The sequence below is a fragment of the Ambystoma mexicanum genome, chromosome 6q, assembly GCF_040938575.1.
Source record: "Ambystoma mexicanum isolate Mex_15411 chromosome 6q, UKY_AmexF1_1, whole genome shotgun sequence".
Taxonomy (NCBI): Eukaryota; Metazoa; Chordata; class Amphibia; order Caudata; family Ambystomatidae; genus Ambystoma; species Ambystoma mexicanum.
Genome location: NC_090937.1, coordinates 1,157,189,904 through 1,157,215,309, shown reverse-complemented (window position 1 = coordinate 1,157,215,309; position 25,406 = coordinate 1,157,189,904). Strand labels below are relative to the sequence as shown.

General features: G+C 47.9%; 1 protein-coding gene across 1 annotated transcript in view; it reads left to right on the top strand.

The window, feature by feature from the left end:
* Window positions 1-25,406, top strand: part of LIMCH1 (LIM and calponin homology domains 1) — a 1,245,196-nt gene that overhangs the window by 723,908 nt on the left and 495,882 nt on the right. Inside the window, exon 5 of the mRNA XM_069631748.1 lies at window positions 7,922-7,952. Coding sequence (XP_069487849.1) covers window positions 7,922-7,952 — 31 coding nt within the window. The remainder of the gene's footprint in view (window positions 1-7,921; window positions 7,953-25,406) is intronic.

Genomic DNA, 25,406 nt, shown 5'->3' with positions numbered 1-25,406 from the left:
CTGCATAACCGCATTTGAAACTTTAAATGAAAGGCCTGCACACGTGTGAATCTGTTCTTTAGAAAATAAGGAAAAATGTTGTTTAAAAGTTAACGTCAAATTACAGCTTCTGCTTGCATAGCATTGCATATTCATCTGTGAATATGTGTGGGTGGGGGTTTGGCGACACAATGTACATTAGATGTGTCCACACAAGATTTGGTTACCTTGGAAAAGGCTCAGAAACCAGTAAAACTGTTTTTTGGCCCAGGCACAGAATTCAATTGCAAGCCTTGCCTCCCACTGAAAAGTCGCACCAATAAGTGAACCGGTCCACAATGCCATGTGAGGTGGCCGGGAGTGTGTGGATTCACTGCCCTGCCAGACTAGCAGGCAGTCCTGGAAGAGGGAACAAAGTAAGCCAGTATGGCTAGTGCGTGACCCAGAAGTGCGATTTCCTCCAGCCCCCGCTCTGAAGAGGGAACTGTCAAACTTCAAAGGGCATCATAAAAGTCCTTTGTTAAAAGCCGAGCCAGCAGGAGACAGTTGGATGTGGGGGTCTGCAGCACCGCCCCATATGTGACAAATCCTCCCCATTGACATTAAAGGACTTCTTCATTTTAAGATGTTTTTCCCGGCACCCTGGATAAGTAGTAATTTTGTATTATAGTAGTTTTTCATGTGATTTTTAGACAAATGTAAAGAGAGCAAGTGTATGTTTCTAGCACTTGGTGAACTGAAATGGCCAGGAAAGACGTGTTTCGGGCTGATTATATAAATGGGACAAATAGTAAACTTGGGGGAAAGATGGAAAATGTAATTATAAACATGTGTAATCATTGGCAGAATTTTAAATACTATGCATTTCATGAAAAGGGCCAAAATGTGCTAAAGGGCGATGCTACCTCGCACAGAGCCTGCGATGGGATTGTCCAATTCCTTGTGACCCATTGAATCTGCATATCTACTACTTATGGTGATGGCTAATACAGGTTTGAAGTTTTGATCTACAGCTAATTTTTGTTAAAAAGTAGAATTGAGAAACAAAGAAAGGTCATAAATGCAAACACACAAATGATACCCTTTCCCCTGAACTAATAGGCCCAGGGCGAGGGGAGAGCATTGGTAGACTGTCCTATCCCAGGATAGGGGTAATTCCAGAGTACTTTCCCCCCAGATTGTAAAATAGATGTCATTTTGGCTATATAAGGGGGACACAGAGAGACACAAGGGATCCATTGATCCATCCATCCATCCATCCATCTACAGCAAGGTTCACAGATTCCAGATCCAGGCACACACAGGGAGAAAGGAGAAGGGCAGCTGATCCCATCCAAGAGCGTGCAGAGACCAGACCTTGCCTAGCTGACCCCATCTAGCTGTCCAGAGTGACCAGACCTTGGCCTAGCTGTCCACAATCCCATCCAGGAGACCACAATGACCAGATCCCTTGGCTTAGCTGTCCAGAGTGACCAGAGACCTCGCCGGTTTTCCAGAATCCCAAACTTGAGCTTACATTGTAAGTAGCAAATAACCCCAGTCCCAAACTGCATATCCCGCTCTTTTGACTCTTGCATCCCATTGAAAATCCCATTCAAAGTCCCACATTGCCAGTGTAATCCATTCACCTTTCCATAGAAGAATCAGTATTAGCCTATGTAAGTTAGCGTATTCCTTTTTTATAAATCTTTCAGTTGTCTGTATAAATTCTTAGCATTATTTTCAAGTAAATCAATTAATTTCCCTATATAGAGATTCACGGTGTGAGTTGGTTGAAATTCGAAACTAACCACCTCGTACCAAGTGCCTTTCTTTAATAATTATATCCATTAAAATATAGCCTCAACTGAATTAGTCTTTGTGTAACAAAAACTGAATTTGCCCATCTACTGTGTGCGTTCCCTCGAATTCCTAATTTGCATCTGTCCCATAGAAAAACCCAAACCGTAGTCCCATTGAGAACGATCCCTTTCTTTCAGAATCCTATCCGTTATGTACCTTTGTCCTTCTCCTTGAAAGCGATTTCCAATTTTGACAGCTAAGCCCTTTTCTTGGCTGCCTGTAATCACCCATCCCGTGTGAAAACGAAATTCCCAACTGCTGTGTGTGTTTTCTTTTGCATTTGTCTTCTTTCCCAAAATCGACTTTCTTACCTTGTGTTCCTGTTGCTTGGGTGCCCTGCTTAGTAGTCTGTAAGCTTCCTTATCTCTCAAGTGTAGCAACACAAATGTCTTGTCTAGCTGTCCCACTGCGGTTGTAAGCTGCTGTGTGAGTAACAAGTAAAATCTGATTATGCCATTTTGCTCATAAATCGGCTTGTCATTTTCTTTTCTGGCCTCCCATCTTGGGGTAGTGGGCTGTATTATAAATCCGATTTTTTCCCTCTTTATCTGGCCTCCCATCTTGGGCTGGTGGGCTGAATTATAAATCCGATTTTTTCCCTCTTTCTCTGGCCTCCCCTCTTGGGGTGGTGGGCTGAATTATAAATCCGAGTTTTCCCTCTTTATCTGGCCTCCCATCTTGGGGTGGTGGGCTGAATTATAAATCCGATTTTTCCCTCTTTATCCTGACTCCTTGCCACTGCCTTCCATCCAAAAAGAATTAAGTTAGCAAATGTTTTGTGGTGAGTGTTGCAGGGGGAGTGCTTAACCTTAAGTACATCACATGCTGTGAAATCATTTTTCCTGTTTTGCGATTGAAGATTCATGTGCATTGTGGGGATTTTGAACAAACTGTGTTGTAGGAATCTTTGCATATGTATTGCTACAACATTGGTGGCTACTGTCCAATTGTTTGATTCTGCTTTTACTTTCATTGAACCATAACATTAATAAATATCATATTGATACACACCGGCCTGGTTCCTCGTCCACTTTGACACAGGGTGTTTGTGAAGGTTGGGTGTGAGACGGGTTGGGGGCCTACTCAAATAAAAGAACCTGTGATTGATTAAAGATAGAAAGCGTTTTTATTGTGCGCCACATTCATTGTCAGGGGAAGGAGTCCCTGGCTGGAGTGTGCCATGTCATAAAACCGTTACAAGATGGACACATCTAGACTGCACCAGAAAATTGGAAAGCCAGACTGAACAAAGCCATGCCAGTATTCACACAATTAAACGCTTGGTCAAGCAGGCATCTACTTCACTTCTGAAAATGAGGATTGCAGTCTTGACAGAACAAGGCCAATGTCACCATAGGACATCTGATTATCATGCTGGCATAACCACGTGTGTTGCATAGGAAATACTTGAATGCTTGTTTAAAATGTGTCATGGATGTTTTCGGGGGGCAATATAGAGGATGTACGTTGCTGCAGAATATCGTGGTGGCAGTCTAAATCCATGCCAGTGCTGTCCCTGTAAAAACACATTGTCCTTGGAACTGCCCATTTCTCGTCTATTGCTCATAGAACTGCAATTTACCAGTCCCAGAATGCTCCCGTCCTGTCCATAGCCCCAGAATTGCCCAGATCTTGTCATGTATATTGTCCCGGCCGTATCCTTTGCCCCTGGAACTGACCATGTCCTGTTCTTGGCGCCTGGAATAGCCCCTGGGCATTTCTATTTCTTGAGAACTGCCCATGCTGTGTCCCTTGTCCCCTAAACTGTTAATTGCACAGCATTTGCTTGAGGAATATCCCCTTGCCATGCACTTTGGCCCAGAACTGCCCTTTGAATGTCTTTTGAGATTACCTTTTTGCACAGAGTGCTTAATTAATCCCCTTGCTTACCTGGGCATCTAGGCGCTTTTATGCAAAAGGATATGGGAAGAACCAATGACTTCACGAGACCATACGTTTTCAGTTGTTTCCTGAAACCGGGCGCTCGCTCGTCCGCCCTGCTTGCAGCGTTTAGCAGCGGACCTCGAGATGACATTAGACTAAAGGATGATGAGCAAAGGAGTCCGGCGGTCTTCTGGTGACCAGAGCAGCCTGATGCACGTTTTCGTGCTTCTTAAGTACAATACTTCGTGACTGAAGCAAAGAGCCTTCAAGCCAAGGAGGATTTGGATTGGTAGACCATGTAACCATGTAGTTGCTTAGGCGCGAGTAAAGCTGTGATCTATGCAGACGCTTTGTCTGTATTCAGGCTGTAGAATTCGGGATTCATTGCAGGTTTTTTAATGGAGTATTGTGAGAGCAAGGTTGACTGCATCGCAGCAGTCTCTAACTTGTAAACCGACAAAATGGAGAGGTCACTAGGCCAATCGGGTCCTTGGTGTAATACATGTGTAATACGTCAGCACTTTTATTTTATTTTGCAAAATAATGACACAGGCACCTTTGTAACTGTTCAGGCATTTGATTTTATTAAAGTGGAAGTGGACGATAAAAAGGTGTTCGTGTAAATGTGCATGACAGCAATGCATGTGTCCTCGTGATGTTCTAACTGGAGTACATTACCGGATTTAGATTATTAACCTTCTCTTCCTATGGGGGGGGGGACACAAGTACACATTTTATTATACACATTTACTTCCCTGATTGGCCACTCAAAGACATGGCCTCCTTTCGTGAAGCCCAGCAGCGGCACACTTGTCTTTTTCTTACTTCCTAACGGAGCTAATCTGGATTTAGTCGCCGGGCACCCCTCTGGAGACTGTGTAGAGTGGTGCAGCCCACGGTATAATGTGGAGGGCGCCAAAAACTCCATCGCTGACCCAAACGGGAGCGAGTGGCCACCGGCAAGTTTATCAAAATAATGAATAAGACCAATCCAAAAAGGTGTAAGGCGCCCCCCTGCCCAAGGCCCAGGGGCGTTCTGAGTCCGAAGGGCAGTGAAAGGACGAGTGTAGCAGAGTGGCTGTAATAGGACGTGCTCACAATAAGTCTGCGATGCAGAACAAACCAGTATTCAATTCTCTGCAAATGTCACTCACTATATGCAAAAAATGCGCAGTATTTTAACAACACAAAGGCAGAAAAGAAACCGAATAAGTGGCCTATGCGTTTTAGATCTCAAGGATCATGTGTCGGGACCGCTCTGTTGCTCAAGAATCCTGATGTTGTCTCACTCGGGCATGGGACACAATTCTGCAGGATGGAGATCAGGCGTCCCAGCCTTCGGGCAAGCACAGTAGCCAAGGGTGGCTGAGCTTGAAGGTGGACAGGCAGAGGCTCCATTGCTGTCATCCAGTAAGCCCTGCGCTCACGCGTGCGCGCTCTGCATCTCGGAGGTTCATGAACGCTTTCAGGTCACATTGATGTACAGAGCAACCCGTGTGGCCATAAAAACCACTGTTTGATTCAGTTTCTTGTGGGTTACTTTAGTTGCTCTGGGTAACACTCTAGTGATGTGTGGGGTTTGGGAAGAGCTATACAAAACCTTTAGCGGTGGCTCCCAGTTTTTCTCTTCCATGTAGAGGGTTCTGCGGGCAACGCCTTTAAAACCTTCTGCCTTCGGCCCTGCATTACCTTCTCGTTAGAATCCTAAAGTCCAGCCAACGCGCCCCCTCAGCTGCCATCAGAAAGACATCTGTGGCAGAGCGTACTCAACCCGTAACAACGGAGCACCCCAACTATACCCAATTCAGGAAATAATTAAACCATGCTTATTAATCCAGCACTCAAAAATGACAGTTTCCTTCAGGACCTACCCAGCCCCAATCCAACAACAAGGAACAAAAGTTGTTGGGGAAACTTTTCTCATGCCCAAAAGATCAACCAAACACAGTGGAATTATGCCTATTCCTTAACTCGACCATCCCGACTAGCATGACCACCCTCCTCGCCAGGTTGTGGCTAGGTGGACCGTATAATAACAAAGGACAACATGCATAGTCGATCGAACGAATGTAAGACACATGTTCCTCGAATGCGTCCTGGACTGCCGAGTAGATCACCCACTGGATTAGTGTGAAAAAACAACTTGAATAAGTTTTGTGCAAACTGTGGCAAGATCTGTGAATACCGGCCAAGTAAACTGTTACGGCACTTGCTGTATGGCAACACTTTTCATTTTGTGACTGCTGACTACACTTTTCCTGCAAGTAAAAATGTTAACCAAGAAAGAAGGGCACTTCCATGTCTTGACCCGGTGCTTGGAATTCAATTAGTGAAGGAATCATACCTTGGATTACTTAAGATCAAAACGTTATTGCCAATTCTTTGGTAATAAGCCAACAAGCCAAGCTGACCTGTTTTTACGCTCTTGTGTGCTTTTTATAGGCTAATTGTAGTGTACAGTGTTTTAAATATGCCATCAGCAGTAATGGTACATGCTTAAAACCGCTAACCTTTGGCAAAAGGGATAACAAGCCAAGCCGCACATTTTGAGCTCACAAACGTTTTCAAGGCTAGTAGGCTGATTCAGTGTTGTATAATTTTTCAAATATGAGCATGTCAATAATATCATCAATAATAATGCTGCTGGTTATTGGTGATGTTATGAACATGCTCCATCAGGCTATTAGCCTTGAATAAGTGCATGAGTACGAAACACATGCAGGCTTGTTGTTCTATATATTACCAACCAATAGAAAATAGAGTTTGGTGTTTTTTAACTTGAGGAACTAATCATTTCACTGACTCAGTGTCAATCGCTGGGGCAAGGGTTGAAAGCGATTTACTTGGCCCTGATATTTCAGCATCTCCATCACCTTGTACACCATCTAGCTGCCGCTCATTTTGGAACAAACTCGCTTGGATATGGCAGCTGCGTGCAGCAGCTCCATTGCCTGCCTGTTCTTCGATTAGATTAACCTGGGAAACATTCTGCTTATGTTGCCTGCTGTGGATGGAGGAGGTATTATGGCTAAATGAGGCATCTGCGCCCCAGTAAACTTAGTGCTGGACTTGATGGTGCCCTTTTAGTTACTACGTGGATATAGATTGTGGGTTTACACGCTGCTCTTTGACCAAATGAATTGTATGTACACGGTCCTGCTGCGTGTCGACCTGTAGACTGCACTACTATAGCTCATAAGGGGGAATTTAATTCCCACAGATTGTAGGACAGCTCTACTGGAGTGCAGGGGTTGAAACTGGAACTCATGAAGCAGGACCCTGAAGTAGCTTCTGGGTGTCAGAATTTTTCTGTGTCCGGGAGTTACGCACTGTGGCCCAGGAGCTTTAAAATCAAATCTCATAAATCGCTTGGCTCAGAGATGGCCAGGGTTTTTCCCCGAACTTTGGCAGGCGCCCAAAACGGCACATGCCTTGAACCCCTAATTCAATTGCTTTGTTGCTGTTTTGTATTGCCATCGTTGTCTGTTGCATCCTGCCTTTTGCCACGTTGCTTTACACGTCTTTACTTTTTAAGTTCTCCTTCGGTTTTTCTGCTCCCTCTCATTTAGTCTTCCTATCTTTGCCACTACATGATAACTCTGCCAGTGAACCTGTTGCTGTATTACTCTCTGCTGCTGTCTCTCTGCTGCCACCCCTTTTCCTGTGATGGGACCTTGCTCAGTCTCTCTTTCTCTCTGCTGCTATTGCAGAATGAGGCGCCAGTACACAACCTGCAACAAATCGAACTTCCAAATGACAGGGTACTATAGTCTTGTGGCCAGTACATACATGTGACAGTCCTTCTTTGCATGCTTTATAATGCACATTCTCAGACATAGTGAATGTCAGTTGGGTATATGTGTGTGGCACCAGTTGGCTTGGAAAGTAGCTCCTGGTAGCTGTTGGTCTCAAGATATCCAGGCTCTTCTAGTCCCTATAGGGGGGTGGGGCTAAATAGCTCCCAGCTATTTCGTCCCTGGTAGAGTATTCCTGCGACAGCAGTAATACTGGTGCGGTAATGACAGTGGCATGCCAGTGTATTCATCTGGAGTGGGTCCGTGTGCAGAGACCGCATTTGGTCCGCAGTCTCTGGTTGGTGGTAGTTTATGAGTGCAGTAAAATCAGATTAAATTATTGTTTCTGATTCATTTCTCCTCTTCTGTTTCGTTTCTGATTCATTTCTCCTCTTCTGTTTCCTTTTTTGTATTCAACACAGGAGCACAGACTACATCAGGAAGCTGAAAAATGTAAGTGTCTATCCCTCCGCTATGGTACCCTTGATTGCATCGCTGAGCCCGCTCATTCCTTGTCCTCTGTCTCCCCCCCCGTCCTATGTGTGATTGGCGTGAAATCAAATGTGCTGTTGGGTAAAGGTTGCAGTATCGCCAGTCATGTCGACATGTCTTTACATAGCTCCTGCACGCAAAGCATTCATGCTGGTCTGCGTGGGACTATAATTGCAGTGCCAATGCCCCACTGTTTGTTTTCAAAGGCGAGTTGGCAAACAGCTGCGATGTTCTTTACAAACGCCCACCTGATCCCTGCTTGGGGACTTAAGGGAAGTAGTGAACAGTGGGGCATTGCCCGAAACTCCCCAATATGACGAATCCCGCTTGCATAGCAGAGAATAATTGCGTGCACTTGACACCTCCCCATCCTGACATTTCTCCTACAGAAAGACATGCATTTTAATAGTATGATTTATTTTTTTCCAAACCCTTGAGTAGGGGTGGGCAGAACTGTACATTTCGTTCTGGAGGAAAATGGCGACTTCTGGTCAGAATCCGCCCACGGTGCCATTTTGCCTCCAGAGAAAAAGATTCAATCTCAGCCGTTTTCCTGCCCAAAATGTTGCAAGTCGATTCAGGCTCATTAGGGCCATGAAATGTTTCTGACGCCCAGTTGGCTGAAATATTCGTGCTCCGGATCCAAAAATAGCACCAAAAACGATTGCCCCCAAAACTGCGAAATCTGCTCTGCTAGCCAATCGGATTTTAAGGCTAATTTCCCCGGTCCTTGGCTTGTGGTCATTTAGGCCACCCCTAGTTGTAAACACATGTGTATGTGTACATTTCATCGCGCACTGAATGGCCGTGTATCCAGTTCTATGAAGTAGCCACAAGGCGATAAACTGTTGCGTTAACAAAAAGAAAACTAAAGAGGTGTTGGTCAGTGCTAGTGTTTCTGTGCATAGTTAAATTGTGGTCCTCCTGGGAAGAGCCCTTTTTTCACATGTTAGGGATGTGGTGGTCCAGCGAATCTGCATGAGAAATTCCCAAAAAATAAGCATCCATGTATGAATTTTGTTGGAAAGAATTGTAAAGTAATGTCTGGTAGGGGCAGAGTTGTAGGAACTATCCCCAAAATTCAAAATCCCATTTTAAATTTCTGTAGAGCATGTTGTGCTTTCCCTGAGAAATTGACGGTTTCCCCCATTCACTCTCATCTTGGTCTGATAAAATAGTTTCCAATATTTTTTAGATGTTTATATCCATATTAACAAAGTGCCCTAAAAATCAACAACCATTTAATTGTTGCACTCCAGAAACATTTGTATTTTGTATTTGATTTATTTAGCACTGAACGCCTAAGCGCTTTACAGGATAAAATCGGTACAACAAATGAGAGATAAAACAAATCAGTTAGAAAGCAGATGGGCATTCAGGCTTGTTTTGAAACGGGAAAGGGAGGATAGAAATCTGATATAAAGGGGAATGGCATTCCAGTGCTTTGGCGCTAGAAGAGAGTCGGAGCGTAAACGAGAAAAGGCACAGGGTGGGCTTTGTTGCAATTTATTAGGCAGTCACACTCAACTCAGGGAGTTCCCCCCCCCCCCAAGCAAGGTGGTGCGCTCCCAAAGTATATAGATTCAACTTTAGTTTGGCCTCCCACTTATTTGGCACCAACCCCAACATATACCCTATGTCACCAATGGACTAGGAACCAGGCCAGTGTATAGTAAAATATATATATTTATTTAAGGTTGGCACAAAGCAGACTAACAACCAACATAAACCACCAATGCTGTGGCACTACACAATATCACATATTCAAATTTCTTGCATCAATTGACATACACAGGTTTAAAGGACTTACAGTTTCGATATGACACAGGTAAAATGTTGAAATATGCAGTCACAGCTTACATCAGATTTAATTGCAAATTAACCAATAGAAAACAATCGCAATACAAGGGAAAAAAATCGTTATGCAACACACATTCAAAGGACAGGCAGTGCTTTGGGATTCTGGTTTGGGAGACAAGGAAATCAATGGGAAATTTCGTTTTTCACCCTCTACATTCACTTGAACAGCGGCGTTTTAGGGTTACTTATTTTGGGATTTTGGACACCCCCTTTGGGACAGGAGTCAGGGGTTTCAGATGGACAGTCTCCCGAGTCTTTATTTTCTGTACCGGCTCTAACACACTGGGCATGAACTTTGTTAGTTTCAAATTCTAACAACACAAATCCTGTGATTTTCTATATGGAAATTAATCGATTTAACTTCCATTCAATGCGCTAAGGATGTACACAGATCCCCGCCACTCCCCACAATTTAATGGAAAGGATTTATGCGGGCTGTTCCCAACACAATTCAATTTAAATGGATAGGGTGATTTTCTATGGTGGAATTAATTTTAATTGGATTTAATAAAATGTGCCAAGGGCCTTCCCAGTACCGGCCCCCTCCCTGCTATGCGATATGGAGAGTAAGACTGGCAATTCCCCCTCACACTTTTGATGGCATTTAGGATATATCTACCTACATGGGAGGCTTTGGTCAGGGAAAACAGCAGGGCCTTTCTGGGAACAACACAGATCTGGTCATTGGCTTCAGTCAAGGATTTCCTCCTGCACCCAGACTCCCTCTGGCTCCTATGATTGGGTACCAGCTAGCTTCTAGCTTTTCCTGTCCCTGTCTCCAATGCAAGGGCTGAGACCTCTCTGCTGGTTGTTGCTCGCAAGAGTCCGGCAGCAGGCTACCTCTCGGAATCAAGTGGAAAAACCTTGTTGATGTAAAATTGACCTTTTATAGGGCTGATGACACTCCTACATTATCATAATTCCCACGGTAAGGATTGGCTAGCACTCTCCCTTCACCTCCCACCAAAACGCCCACTGGCTGCTGATAGGACCAGAAGTTGGGAGATATGTATGATGTAGGCTGAGTGAAAGAAGCAAAATGACAAGTGGATTAAACGTTTTTGGGTTCTGAAAATCTCACAACATGGCAGCTATGCTAATTTCTCAGATAACTACATACATATGTTTAGTTTTGTATTCTGCATGCCCTTCCTGGTTGGAACCACCGTCTTTCGTGGTTTGCTGCTGTGTCAAAATAGTTACAACTCTGACACTACATACTTCTAACTTTAATTTCACCGTCTATCTCACTGTCAAGATTTACAATTATTATTTACAATTCCTCAGATTTATGAAAATCCCAGAATCATAATTTTGATCATAACATAGGTTATGTACATCACAAGAATTTCATGTTTACATGGTCCCAACTGGCTTTCTATCACTTTTAAAATGAACCCGTGATGTGATCGATGGGACATACAATGCACTTTTTACTTGCAAAGATGTATTCGATGTTTAATCAATGGCATTGCATAATCGGTGTTCCCAGTTTCAGATGGCCCCCACCAACTCTTAGGTTTCCATTTCTCCTTAAACATGTGACCATCTATCTGCTCGGGCCAATGCTTATTCTACCTTTTTCTCCTGAGCTTCAAAGGGTTTTTGTTTAGAGCTAATGCACACCTTATGGGGAACCTGACCTTAAAGGTCATTTCTGTTGGTTGTGTTAACTGTAAATCCCATCATTTCAATCTACTTCTTTGTATATCTTTGGATTTAAATTGACAACCAGACCTTCTTCTCCTAGGAGTCTCCAGCCAAAGGTCTTGAGTTGAAATCTTCAAAGGCACAGACCTCTCAGTTTATTGGGAAAAATGCCAGCTGTACCCGTCCTTCTGAAAATACAGCTTTAAATTGACAAGATGTGCTTACATGTAACATTTTAGCATTATATCTAGGCCTGCTGTTCATAAATACAATCTTTCATTTCTACTACATTAGAATAGAGCTAGATTCACTATTAATCTAGTGCACACAGATAGGCCACAATTTCATAAGAACCAGTGTTCATTTCTACAAAAACGAAACCGGCATTTCCCTATAAATGTTGTCATTTTATGTGGTGAAATCAAGTCTCTTTATTCCTCATGAAGGCCATTTGTCATTCGACTTTATTTTTCCAATGTAAGGCATCATCCCTCCTTTTTAGCTTCCAAATGCACAGTATTTCAAATGTATTTATTTCCTTCCATGTGCACTTTAAACCAAATCAGCATCTGCAATGCCACATGTCTTTTGGAATCCATTGGACACAATTAACAATATTCCAGTTCAAGTTTCACTTTTCTTCGGCTGAATGCCTGTACGTTCTAATAAAAGAGAGGGAGGCCCCTTCTCGCTCATTCACTAGGCCTCATGTTAAAATGACTGTTTTGTACTGGCTTTTATATTTCAATGGATCTCCACACTGAGCCAGCTTCGCTCTCACAATGGGGCATAGCATGGACTCTCCATCTGTCGCTCTGGGGATTTATTTTTACCCCACACCCTGGGACAGTAAGGCGAAAGAGAGAGCATAAAGGATGTGATGGAATGTAGAAGGAGACCAAGCAGGAAAGATAAGGGGTTGCCAGACCATAGAGACATTTGAATACTAGACATATAAAGAAAAATGGAAGTAGGGCTTCAAAAGACAGCCATCTCAGAGAGTTCAGGGCTGCAGAGATGGAATCGTATGGGGAGAGGGTGCAAAGAATGCAAATAGATGAGTGGTAAACAGATTGAAGGGGGCAAGGTGATTAGCCAGGAGGCCGAGCAGAAAACTAGAACAACAGAATAGATGGGACAAGATTAAGGATGAGAGGAGGAGCTGAGAAGCATGAAAAGTTAGAAACCACCATGCTTTACAGATATTATATAGATAAAATCGACAAGAACGAGAGACAGAAGAGATGCGGAGGAAGAGATGTAGAGGAGATAGTCCGCGTACCTGATTACAACCAAGGTCCAGGAATGTGATTGGATGATGCCATGCTGATAAATGTTCAGCCACCTCCCAGCTTTAATCTGCATATCCGACCCTTCGTCAACAAACAGCTCTGCTTTACAAAGGGGTATCTAGCCCTAAGGCCTGGGTGTAAGAAATCAGGGAATAAGACTCAGCCACAAGTGCATTGTGTTGATTGCTATGAACTTTTAGTAACGGAAAAGAGGGTTGGAGAAAGACCTATCTCGCCCTATCACCATGAGGGGTTTACCTGCCTCAATGACACTTAAGGATGTCAGTGTCAGAATGTCCACAAGCAAAAGAGTTCTCCAGCATGGGGTCTGGCATGGATTCACATGCTCATGAATATTCGCTGTCGTCAGGCTGGGAATCCTCGGTAAAGAAAAAATCAGTTTCAGTTTTGTTTCTGAACTGTCTTTCTCCTAATAACCAATCACTGGTCTCTGGGTCATACTGCCCCCAGCCAATGACTGCCGTCTAACTAAGCCCTCTCCTCTGGTAGCCATCTTCAGATTTTTACCGCACGTTCAAGTGTTGGGAGTGCTCGTGCTATAGCTCTCGAGCTTTTACTGCATTTTGCGATTTTTCAAAGCGCTTGATCTAATTTTTTCAGTCAATCGAGCCTCAAGCTCCACCGTTTCTACTTCCGATCAACGGGGACCCGTTTGCGGATTTTTCTACGCCCCTCAAGGGCAAAGTTCTCATAGAGTTTCGCTTCTTGAAGGATTCCGGAAGAACTTTGAGGCCTACCCTGCGTGGACATGGCCCAAGACAAAGGAAACACGACGCCCGGATCCAAGCTGTTCAGGAGCTGCGCTGGATGCGGATTGCAGAATGTATTCAAGGAGGATGAGCATTCCAGATGCCTCTACTGCCTTCACGAAGACAAAACACACGTAGAGAAGGACTGTGCGTTTTGCAAGAACATGTCGGAATGGACTATGAAGGATCGGCGTATCTGCCTCACCAACTGGCTGGAAGGGAAGAGCCCAGCAGTAAGTGAGAAGAAGTCAGAGGGGTCTTCTAAGACCTTTGAGGGCTCTCTGGCGACGGCGGTCCAACAAAAGGCACCGTGAGTCTGCGGGCACCGGGAGCGCCGATCGGTCGGGCTCCTCGGCTGCCAGGCAAGGCACACTTTCACAGACGCCATCAACCACTAGCCAACGCTCTGGCTCAGGGAAGAGGAAATCGGAGAACCCGGGTAAGCTTCTGGAGAAGCCCCGGTCGATCCCGACAGAGACAGCCGAGGGGGAGCGAGGTGGTGACCCTCCCCCCAAGGTCAAGGTCTCAGGCACGCCCAAAGTCACGAAGGCCCTGATTCACCCGGCTAAGGCCTCTATCGAGGGAGTCGTGGCGGCACTAGCGAAGCCTGTGGAGGCTACCCCAGTGGAGGCGACCTCGGGGCCTAGAGTTTCCCTGCCACCGCAGAGGGAATCCTCTTTTCAGCCCATCGATAAGACCCCTGTGAAACCCCGGCTGGAAAAAGAGGGGGGGCCCGGTGGCCATCACGGACACAGATACGCCTCTGAAGAGGAGCTGGCTGGAGTCGAGACGATCTTGAACAAGAAGTTCGAGGAAGTCTGATCTCACGGGAGGGATCCCGACGAGGCGGACAAAGAAATCGACAGTGGTGCCAACGAGGAGCCCGTGGAGGTGGAGGATTCCACTCCCCAACCATCGCGCCCGTCGCAGCCAGTGCCTGGGCCACAAGACAACCTGGGAGCAATCTTGATGACGATCCAGGCCTTGTGTAAGGAGATAAGGACAAGGTTGCCCTTACCCCCAATGGACGATCCAGCCGCAGCCTGGACTGTCAGGAAGCCCTCCAAGCAAGCAGAGGAGAATTCATTCCCCCCCTCCCTTCCAGCCTTCGCGGCCTTCGCAGCCTTCATCTCCCTCTCCTGATCCGAGGGATGACACGGGAACGGAGACGGCCATGAAGGGGACGGAGGACGGCGGTGGTGACGACGGGATGGGCCTTCCGTCACCACCTGCTCAGGCCTCCCCGCCCAACGAAATTTGCTCCTTCCTTGCCATGATCGCCAGGGCATCCGAGCTCTTCCAGCTCTGCCCCAAGGAACAGAAGAAGGAAGGTTTCCTCTATCAACGGCGTGAGGCCAAGAGGAAGACGGTACACTCGGTTCCATTACTTGATGACATCTGGGACGAGGGGATGTCGCTCCTGAAGAAACCGTCCACGACTCCTGCCAAGAGAGACCGGTACGAGAAAAAGTACCGGGTCCCGGATTCTGCCCCCATGTGCCTTAGGGCACAGCCGACCCCCGGATTCGGTGGTTTCTGCGGCGGCCAAGAAGAAAGCGGCGTGGGCGACGGCCTCAACTTCGACCTCCCCGTCGGACAGCAAGGGGAAGAAACTGGACGCCATGGGACGACGCGTCATCTCGTCGGCGGCGACGATGATTAAAACGGCCAACACCCTCGCGATTGTGGCCCGCTAGGACAGGGAGCTGTGGTTTAGGATCGCTCCCCTGCTGGACTTCCTCCCGGACGACAAGAGGGCTGAGGCCCTGGAGATCCTACAGGAAGGCGAGGTGGCGTCGGACCACGCCATAACGGTGGCCACGGACATTGCTGACACCGGTTTTAGCCAGATGGGCAATGGCGTTTGCCTTCGCCGGCATGGTTGGCTCAAGGCAACCGATTTCCGCCAAGACGTGCAGACCAGAGTTCTGGACATGCCTTTTGACGGGAACAACCTGTTTGGCAAGACAGTGGACGAGTCACTGCAGGCCATCAAGGCCGACACGGAGACGGCTCGGGCCTTGGGTGTTCTGCAACGACGACGGCCACCCTTTTGGAACTCCGGAGGCAAGCAAGGTGCCTCCAAAGGATTCGGCGGCAGCTCCTCGACGTACCGCCAGGCGGTCCGCTCCTCGTCGCAGGAGGCCTACAGAGGACGCGGCAAGTCAGGAGGTTGTCGTCGTCGCCAAGGAGGCCAGGGTGGCAAGGCCGCTGCCAAGCAGGACTGAACCGGCCGTAGCGTTGGACCCCCCACGTGAGCACCGTGGTGGGAGGCCGGCTGGCGAAGTTCGTCAGCGTGTGGGAGTCCCTCTCCACCGACCGATGGGTGCTGGATGCCCTGGCCCACGGGCACACTCTCGAGTTTCTAAAGAAGAACCCCCGTATTCCACCCATGGCCAGGAAGAAAAACCATGTCCCTCAACTGCTGCTGGAAGAAAGGGTGATGCTGAAGAAAGGAGCTATTGAGCTCGTCCCAAAGAGGCTCCGGGGCTCCGGAGTGTACTCATGATACTTCCTCATCAGAAAGAAGACCGGCGGCTGGCGACCCATCCTGGACCTTCGTCGTCTACACAAGTACATGAAGTCCCAGAAGTTCCGGATGGTCACCCTCTAGCACGTGCTGGGACAGCTGGAGGAAGGCGACTTCCTGTCGTCACTGGACTTGGAGGATGCCTACTTTCACCTCCCCATTCTAAAAGGACATCGAAAGTTCCTGAGATCCGTAGTCCAAGGGCGACACTATCAGTTCAAGGCCCTTCCCTTCGGATTGAAGTTGGTGCCCAGGGTATTCACCAAGTGCCTAGCACCAGTGGCGGCGCGGCTGCGCCTGCAGGGGATCCACGTCTACCCTTACCCGGACGATTGGCTCATCCAAGCAAAGACAAGAGAACTCGTCCGTCGTGCACACAGCAAAGACCGTCCAACTGCTCACGGATATGGGATTCTCGATCAACTTCGTGAAATCCCACTTGGTGCCATCGCAAGTCGCCCTGTTCCTGTGAGCCAGGCTCGACACAGTGGCGCAATTGGCTTCCCTGTTGGAGGAAAGGACGAAGGCCATCCTGGGAAAGGTGCAATGGCTGTCGACCATGGACATGGCCAGGGTGAGCTCCATCAAGTCCCTGCTCGGCATGATGTCCTCGTGCATCTACCTTGTGCGCCTGTGCAGGTTGTGGATGCGTCTACTACAAGAGTTCCTTGACGCCCGTTGGATGCAGGCGGCGGGCAACTTAGAAGACAGGACCCCGCTCAACGAGACCTTCTGCCAAGCAATCCGGTGGTGGGGCACCAGCGTGCACCTGGCGGCGGGTATGGACTTCCAGACCCCGGCACATCAGGAGACCCTGACGACGGACGCCTCCCTGGAGGGATGGGGAGCGCACACCGGAGCTCTCCACGCAACAGGCCTTTGGCTCCCAGAGGAGAGGTCACTACACATCAATGTCCTGGAGCTCCGAGCTGTGTTCTGGGCCCTCAGGTCGTTCCTCCCATGCCTCAAGGTGTTAAGGATCTTCATCGACAACACCACCACAATCTTCTACATCCGGAAGCAGGGTGGCACCAGATCCCCAGCCCTATCCAAGGAAGCCCAGGATCTGTGGCACTGGGCCGTCGCCCAAGGGATGTTTCTGGTACCCTTCCATCTGGCAGGAATAAAGAACACCATCGCTGACTCGCTCAGCACGGAGCTGCGCTCGTGCCACGAGTGGGAAATGCGTCAGGATCAAGTGGATCTACTTTTCCAACGATGGGGCAATTCCCAGATAGACCTATTTGCGACGGCGACGAACACCAAGTGCCGGAGGTTCGCCAGCAGGTTTCCCCAGCCGGGGAGCATGGGCGATGCCTTCTCATTCCCCTGGGATGGCCTGTTCCTGTATGCGTTCCCACCGTTGCTGTTGCTGCTGCGACTCATCAACCAACTCAGACAGTCCCGGTGCTGACGCGGACTTCCTCGCCAGAGAAGGAGGCGCCATCCTCCACCATGACCCGGGTTCGCTGAACTTGCAGGCCTGGCTCCTGCAGCACTAGAGTTTGGAGGTACGATATCCCAGCGGACTGCAAGGAGGTGCTTGCAAAGGCCAGGGCGTCCTCAACTCTCAAGTGCAATGGACACAAATGGAAGAGGTTCTCTGTCTGGTGCCGTGCACAGAAGATTAACCCTCTGCGGATTACAGCCCCTCAAGTGCTCCCGTACCTGCTGTCGCTGGCCAAGGCGGGGCTAGCTCATGCCTCCATCAAGATACATCTAGCGGCGATTTCCCGCTACAACAGAACCCCGGGGCGATCTTCTCTGTGGTCTCATCACCTAGTGAAGGAGTATATGAAAGGACTGTACCGATCATTCCCGCCGGTGAAGGCTCCGGCCCCGGCATGGGAGCTCAACGTGGTGCTGAGCAGGCTCATGGGGCCGCCATTCGAGCCTCTGCATTCGGCACCGTTGAAGTTCCTATCATGGAAGACAGCGTTTCTTGTGGCCATCACCTCCGCACGACGAGTGGGAGAGATCCAGGCCCTCTCCTGCAAACCACCCTACCTGACATTCCACGAGATGAGGGTGGTGCTGAGGACACACCCCTCCTTCATGCCCAAAGTGCCGTCGGACTTCCATCTCAACGAGCCCTTGGTGTTACCTGTTTTCTTCCCGTCGCCTTTGTCGCTGGCCGAGAGGACTTTGCACTCGTTGGATGTGGCTAGAGCGCTGAAGTTCTACGTGGACCACACAAAGAGTTTTCGGAAGACATCACAGCTGTTTGTGAAATTTGGACCTCTGAACCAAGGGAAGGCCCTCTCGAAGGCTTCCATTTCCAGATGGCTCTCCGGCTGCATCATGCACTGTCACCGATTGGCAAACCGACCGTTGCCCGGCCGTCCGAGAGCCCATTCAACCAGAGCGATCGCTGCTACCACGGCGTTCCTGTCTGGTGTGCCCTTGCTGGTCATCTGCAGGGCTGCTACGTGGAGGTCGATGCACACCTTCACAAGATTCTACTGCGTCGATCGGGATTCCAGGGAGGAGTCCAGAGTCGGCCAGGCAGTGCTGCGCAACCTGTTCGCCTGAAGGTGGGCCTGGTGAAGGGGTAAGAGGTGCTTAATGTTGAGTTGATGTAAATGCTTAATGTTGAGCCTTGCCACCTCCCGTGTTTGTGCATGTGTGTACTGCTATGTATTCTTATATTCATGAGCATGTGAATCCATGCCAGACACCATGCTGGAGAAGCAACAAGTTACTTACCTGTAACTGTTGTTCTCCAGCATGGGTCTGGCATGGATTCACATGCAAACCCACCCTCCTACCCCTCTGCGGCTCTTCTCTTGGTCCTACTGCCACTTTACATGCTACCAAATCTGAAGATGGCTGCCAGAGGAGGGGCTTAGAAAGAGGGCAGTCATTGGCTGGGGGCAGTATAACTTAGAGACCAGTGATTGGTTATTAGGAGAAAGAAACGAAACTGAAACTGATTTTTTATTTACCGAGGATTCCCAGCCTGACGGGGAATATTCATGAGCATGTGAATCCATGCCAGACCCATGCTGGAGAACAACAGTTACAGGTAAGTAACTTGTTCCTTTTCTGTGCTGTGTCCGAAATCCTAACCTGACCTTTACATTCTAAACCAAAGATAATGTGAAAAGGGGGTATAGTCTCTAGACTGGTTGAAGGTGGTTCCTTCCACAGTTCCAACACAAAGTTCCAAACGGGTAAACAAACAAAATTATCAAAGTTCCACAAGTCTCAGGAGGGGGCTCTCTTCCCCTGAGGTTTATCAGGATGATTTACTACTCATCATACTCGAGAGGTATTCACCCTTTTTGCAGATATTCTTTGGCATTTTACACCTCCAAAATAATATGGGCCAAGGGAGGTGCTTCCCTTCCCTTTGGTTTCTTTTCCGGTGTCCACAACTTTCCAATTCTGGGATATCCTTTCCTTCCCCTGGGGCTTCGCCAGCTCGATAGAATTTACAAACACAACTTCTTTCCTTAAGATTCTATAGCTCTTTAATGATAGGAGTATGTTTTCCCTTCCCCTGTATTTCCCCGCCTCAAGGGATTTTCAGTCTCTCTGTGATTGTTAAATTTATTTAAGTTTCTCGCTCCCTTCCCCTAAAGTATGTACAATCTTAAGAGGTCAACCTCCCTCTTCCCAATTTTCACCGTACATTTCACATTGCCTCATGTACTCTTCTACCAAGCTTTCACAACTTTTACTTTGCACGTTCACTTTTTTCCTGTGCCTGGTATACTCTCCTGCCAGGGCTTTCACAGTAGGTTGCACCAAAGTGGTATTTGTCTACCCTTGTGCCTTTACAATAGTCACTTTGCATTTGGGTGCAGGTCCCAGACCCTCAATCTCGTTGCCTGGTGTACTCTCCTGCCAGGACTTTTTCAACATAGACTTTTGGTAGTGGGTCCCAGACTCGCCACACGTTGCTTGGTATACTCGCTTCTCAGCTCTTCTTCAACATATGTCCAGTTTGCTAAATTATCCTTGGGATCTTCAACCCCTCTTCACTGGTTTCCCTTCTTAATACTTTCAGGGATGCCGTTCCCTTGCTTGGGTTCTCTTTCACACTGCTTCTTTATGCTGTGCAGTCTACGCTACAAAGTGCCCCATTGTCCCACTTCCCTTGCTTGGGCTCACCAGTCTCTTGTGGTGGCTTCAGCGTTCTCTGCGGTCCTTGCTTCCTTTCACCGTGGAGTTTTGTCTTTCTGGCAGCATACTGTCAGCACCCGCTTCACCATGGCCTCCTTCCCGCAACGTCTCCTGCTGCAGGCTCTCAAATAGCGTACCTTCCTTCGAGCATCGTGCGACAGCGCGAACAGCCTCTGGCCTGCTTCCTTCTCCGACTGTCATCTGCTTCGTTCCCACGTCGGGTAAAGTGGATCTGCTTCCCCTTGAGCTCATCTTTTTTGTGGTGCCAGGCTTTTGAATGTCCCGGCATCTATCAAATGCTTCCAATGATTAGAGCGTGTCTCTAGTTCAGTACTCTGCATTACTCCCGTGATCTTTCTCGTCTCATTCTTTCCATAAGAAGAATGGAAAAGACCTCATAGTCTGTACTGAGTGGGGGAACAGGTTCTATGTCGCAGTATTCAAAACAGGTTGGGGGATTTGAAGAGTGAGTGTCATAGCCTGAGTGCAAAGGGGGATACCAGGTTCCTGCCAGTGACTTTCCCTTCCTCTCATGAAGGTTGTCTCCCCCATGTGATCCTCCCTCAGGCATCGACCCCTATGGTAGGGATAAGGTAGCGGCTGCCCTTTCCTGGCCAAATTGGACGAGAGTTCCCCCAGAGAGTGAGTGGTGACATCACTAGATTCGCCACACGGGGAGAGCAAGGAAATATGCCGGAGAGATTAAATATGTCCTTTGCAAGTTAAATAAAGACCAGATTTAGCTGTGGGGGCTGCGGATCACAAGCTGGACTATGTACATTTAGTATCCCCCAACCACATTCTGTGCTGTTCTGCCAAATTCGAAAGCAAATTTGTGAGGTTTGCACCTTTTGCCCCTCTGGATGGAACTACATGAACTTTTCAAGAAACATATTTGACAAATTTAAAATCATTTTGGAAAGTTTTGCTCTTTGAAGGGCAGGTAGAGATTTAGGGGGGAGCCCTAAAAGACTTCTTTTTTTGTTATTTCCATGAGGAATTGTCTGAGAGTTTAGCACAAAAATCACCGGACAGGTTGGCATGAAGCTTCAGGGAGAAGTTGATCAATAGCATGACCGCAGGCCATGCCCAGTGAGAACAAGATGTAGGGTCATTAAGTCAGAGCATGGCTGAAGGCCATGCCAATTATATCCTGTAAGTAGGTTTACTTCGGCCCAGACTCAGGCACAGCGACTGTTGATCATGGCCACAAATCCATGTTGAGTGGGCACTTGCAGGTAGGATCATTGTGCATGGGGGCTGACACCAGGCCATAACAATGGAAGAAAATTAAGGGTTACAGTACCTGGTGCTGTGGTCCTGCCATAGGCTCAGTATGCACAGGTCATGAGAATGTGTAGTATTACACAAGATGTTGAGCAGTGGTGGGCTCATCAGGGAGGCAGTACCAGTCAAACCGGAGAAAACCACAGACACCTTATTTTTGGAAATATATGGCCATGTTTAATTTTTTAACATTACTAAACAGAATCCACACATCCAAGTATAAACGTAATCTTAAGAATATCAAACTCCATAATCATAACGGGCACATCTCAAAATCATATTCACATATTTACAGTGGTTCCTCCTTGTGACAGGCGGTCCAGTTGGAACCGCTAACTCCACCCCCATGGGCTTTGTACAGCTGTGAGGTCCCCCTATGCTGTTTCAGACCTCCCCACCATACCCTATGTCGGGGGTGAACCCAGGAGGCACCCTTCACTTGTCTGACACCTTCTGCCTCCTGGCCCCACCCCACTTATTTGTCCACCTTCCTATTGGACCCCCTTGCTGGGCCGAAGCCATCCCAGTGAGAGGCAGGCCATGCCCTTGCCACAGCACCTAACCGGCCACAGGGTCCCCCCTCACTCTCTTTCCATTCTACTTATGGAGGAGTGACCGATCACCCATACCACACACATCAGTGGCATCCTCTATAGATAACAGAAGAGACGAACACGTTATGCACTTAAAATCAGAAACCATCCTTCCGTCAGCAGCATTTTAATTTTTAATTTAGCATTTAGTTTATTTCAAACTTTTGCTATTCCATTACACTTCATTAAAAGACAAAATCGTAAAAGAAAACCACACAACATTTCACATCAGCTAGGGAGCCAACAGTAGAAAAAAGAAAAAAGAACTGAAGTAAAAAGGGTTAAACAGAGAGAGGCCGAGAAGACCATACAAATGGAACCATTCTTATTAGAGTACTGGCTCTCTGAATTCCTTCATGAAGATCAGCTCAAGAGACTTCACCAAGCTCTGGGTAAGGCCCATGTTCTCTCCCCCGTAGAGGGCCTCCCACCAAGCTGCTGCATCGGTTCCAAAACTGCTGCTCATGCTTTCATCAGGAGCAGGTTCAGGCCACGACCTACTCCATTAACAAAGCCAGATTGCCTCGGGTCATAGGACCCTGTGGTGTTCACCCATTCTTTCTGGCGTAAAAGCAGGATTCCCACAAAGATCTTTCCCAAGACATCTAGACGAGCGCTCAGCCGGTAGTTATTTGGGTCCGCCGTAACCCCCTTCTTGAAAATGGGGACCACGACTGCTCATTTCCATGTAGCTGGGACTCTCCCACATCTCGCATTCCGTTGGAATAGAACCAGGCAGAAGTCCTCCCATGCTTCTGCTGCCTCCTTGAGCACAGCATTCGTAATACCGTCTGGCTCAGGCGCACAGGATTTACTGGCTTTCATTATTATACGCAGGATTTCCTCCCTGTCGAAGTGAATCGACCATTGAGTTGATTGGTCGTGGTTCGACACTTCTCTGTCAGGCTCCTTCTGCACAAACAGATTTTCAATGTGTTCAATCCAGCGATTCTCAGGTACTGGGTTTAGCTGGAGTAATCCGGTGTCAATTTCCCTGCCATTTAGCAGTTGCCATAGATTTATCGAATTTTTCAGATCTAGAGCCTTCAATGTTGTTTGAGTCATTCTGGTGGAGAGTTGCTCTGTAGTTAATCATCCAATTCTTATACTTTTGTTTTCTTTTTTTCATTGCTGGTCCGCTGGTGACAAGAGAAAGGGATCTTAGAGCCCTGAGGTGGCTGTGCGGTCAACACTTATGGGTTACAAATGTTTTGTCAAAGGAGTGCTTTGGTTTAAAACATGGTTTGCTTCCACTTCTTTGTTCCTCCTGGAAAACGGCCAAGACCGCTTTGTAATTCACCCCTCCTACGTCCATTCGTTGCCAAGCTTTCTGATTTGTGGTCAAGTGGGGGGAGACTAGGACCGGGGTAATTCGTAACCGGTTTCTTCTAGGTTCCAGGCCAATCTTGTGGTTCCAAAGGTTAGCTCTTTCCATTCCTATCTGGCACAGTCTAGAACAGGAAAGCACCACCGGGTCGTGGTCACTGTGTTCAGAGAGGTGTTACCGTCGGGGATAAAACCCTTGGTAGCACAGTGCCACAAACCAAAAAAGTAATCTAAGGTTGCACTTGCCATCCCTGAGTGCCATGTCGCCGCCCCTGTAAGGTCTCCTTCCACTTGGTCGTTCACCATATGGATGTCCCTCGACCCTGTTTCTTCCAGCACTCCTAGCATCTACCTCTCTTTTTCTGCGATGCCACCCGGCCGTCCCTTCTCTTCTTGTGCCTAGCCGCAGACAATACACATTTAGGTCACTGCAAATGATTAGCCAAGGGTCGTCCAGTTGAGTATACAGCATGTCTATCCATGCCATTACAATGTCTACAAAAGTATTGCAACCCTTAGACTTTGGGTTCAAGTAAAGGCTGAAGAGTGCCAGGCACTCCTGCTTGTCAGCAGCATTGATGTTGCTCCATTCCCACCCGACCCCCCCCCCCATTCTCCTTTTACTTGCTATTGTACTCCTCCTGCCCTTAACAGGCCAAGTGCGGCCTTCTGTACCCCTTGTAGGCCCTGGACTTCCATCTCCCTAGTTTCATGATTTCTGCCTCTTGCAGCCCAAACCCAGCCGGAGTCGTGGCCGCTCCTATTCGGAATGAATGAGGAGAAAATACTTGCACCCCAGCCCTGCTGCCAAAATACTTCTCTGAAAAAAACCCTGTACTAGAAGTTTGGGGCACTGGAACCATCCTGGTGCCTGGAAAGTGGCCCCCACTGTCTCCTCTTGAGTGTGATAAAATCCCCCAGATCGGCTACCGGACAAATTATTCTGTTCTTGTTACTGGCTAGGTCCACTAAGGCCCCCTCTTCCCACTGATCCATCTTTGATTTTCTTACATATATTTGCACCCCGTGATGCCCCAGAAAACGGATGTCGGAGAACGGCAGGCACCCTGACGTGTCTGCCTTTGCTGCCCATAGCATTTCCCCCAATCTGAAAGACCCAAAGAACGCTGTGACGATCGCGGCCTAGTGCCCCCTCATAAGAATCCCTGCATATCCCCTCTAGAGATAGCACAACTTTCTTTAGTTTCTGGGGATCCAGAGGACACCTTGAGTCCATTTCTGTCCCCTATCCTCCGCCACCCTGCCAAGGCCTTTTTTACTGCAAAGTCATAGGTAGGACTTACTACCTTGTGCAAACCTGCTACAAACCTGACGGCCACCACCTTCCCTTTAGCATCCCAGCAGAAACACCTGCGACATATAAATGTCCCAGGAAGGAAATTAATGGTGTCCCTGTGGAATATCTCCCCTCTGCCCTTATCCACACAGAATTTCCAATATTCCTGGAATGCTTTCTCACATGCTGTGTCTTCCTGGTCAGTGATCTAGCGATCAAGTGTGCTACACCGGGGCACCAAAACTCCAGAGTGTGTCGGGCTACTGCTACTGAAGACTGGTTTCTTGGCACCTCTGCTGTTACCAGCCTCTTTACTGGAATGTGAAACCCCTCAGAGAAACTGTCTTCTAACAACCGTGGCTCCACTTTTCTAGGGTAACTGTTTTGCCCATAAACGGAGTACATCCACCCTGATTGGTGTGGGTGAAAGGGGCTGGTGTGATGGTTCTTTATTTGTTCTTATTGCATCTCTGTTCAGGGTGACCTGGTAACCCACAGCATGAGCATGCATGTTTAAACCTGCATACTGTCCTGGTACATGTTCTGGTGTTGAATGCCCAACACGTTCCCTTTTTATCTCCCCCTTGCGGGTGAGGGGTCAGAAAGGACTGTCCCTGCCTTGGTGTCCAAGCCCCTTGTGACCAAGCCCCCTCATACTCACCCCCCCTGTTGGCAGACCATG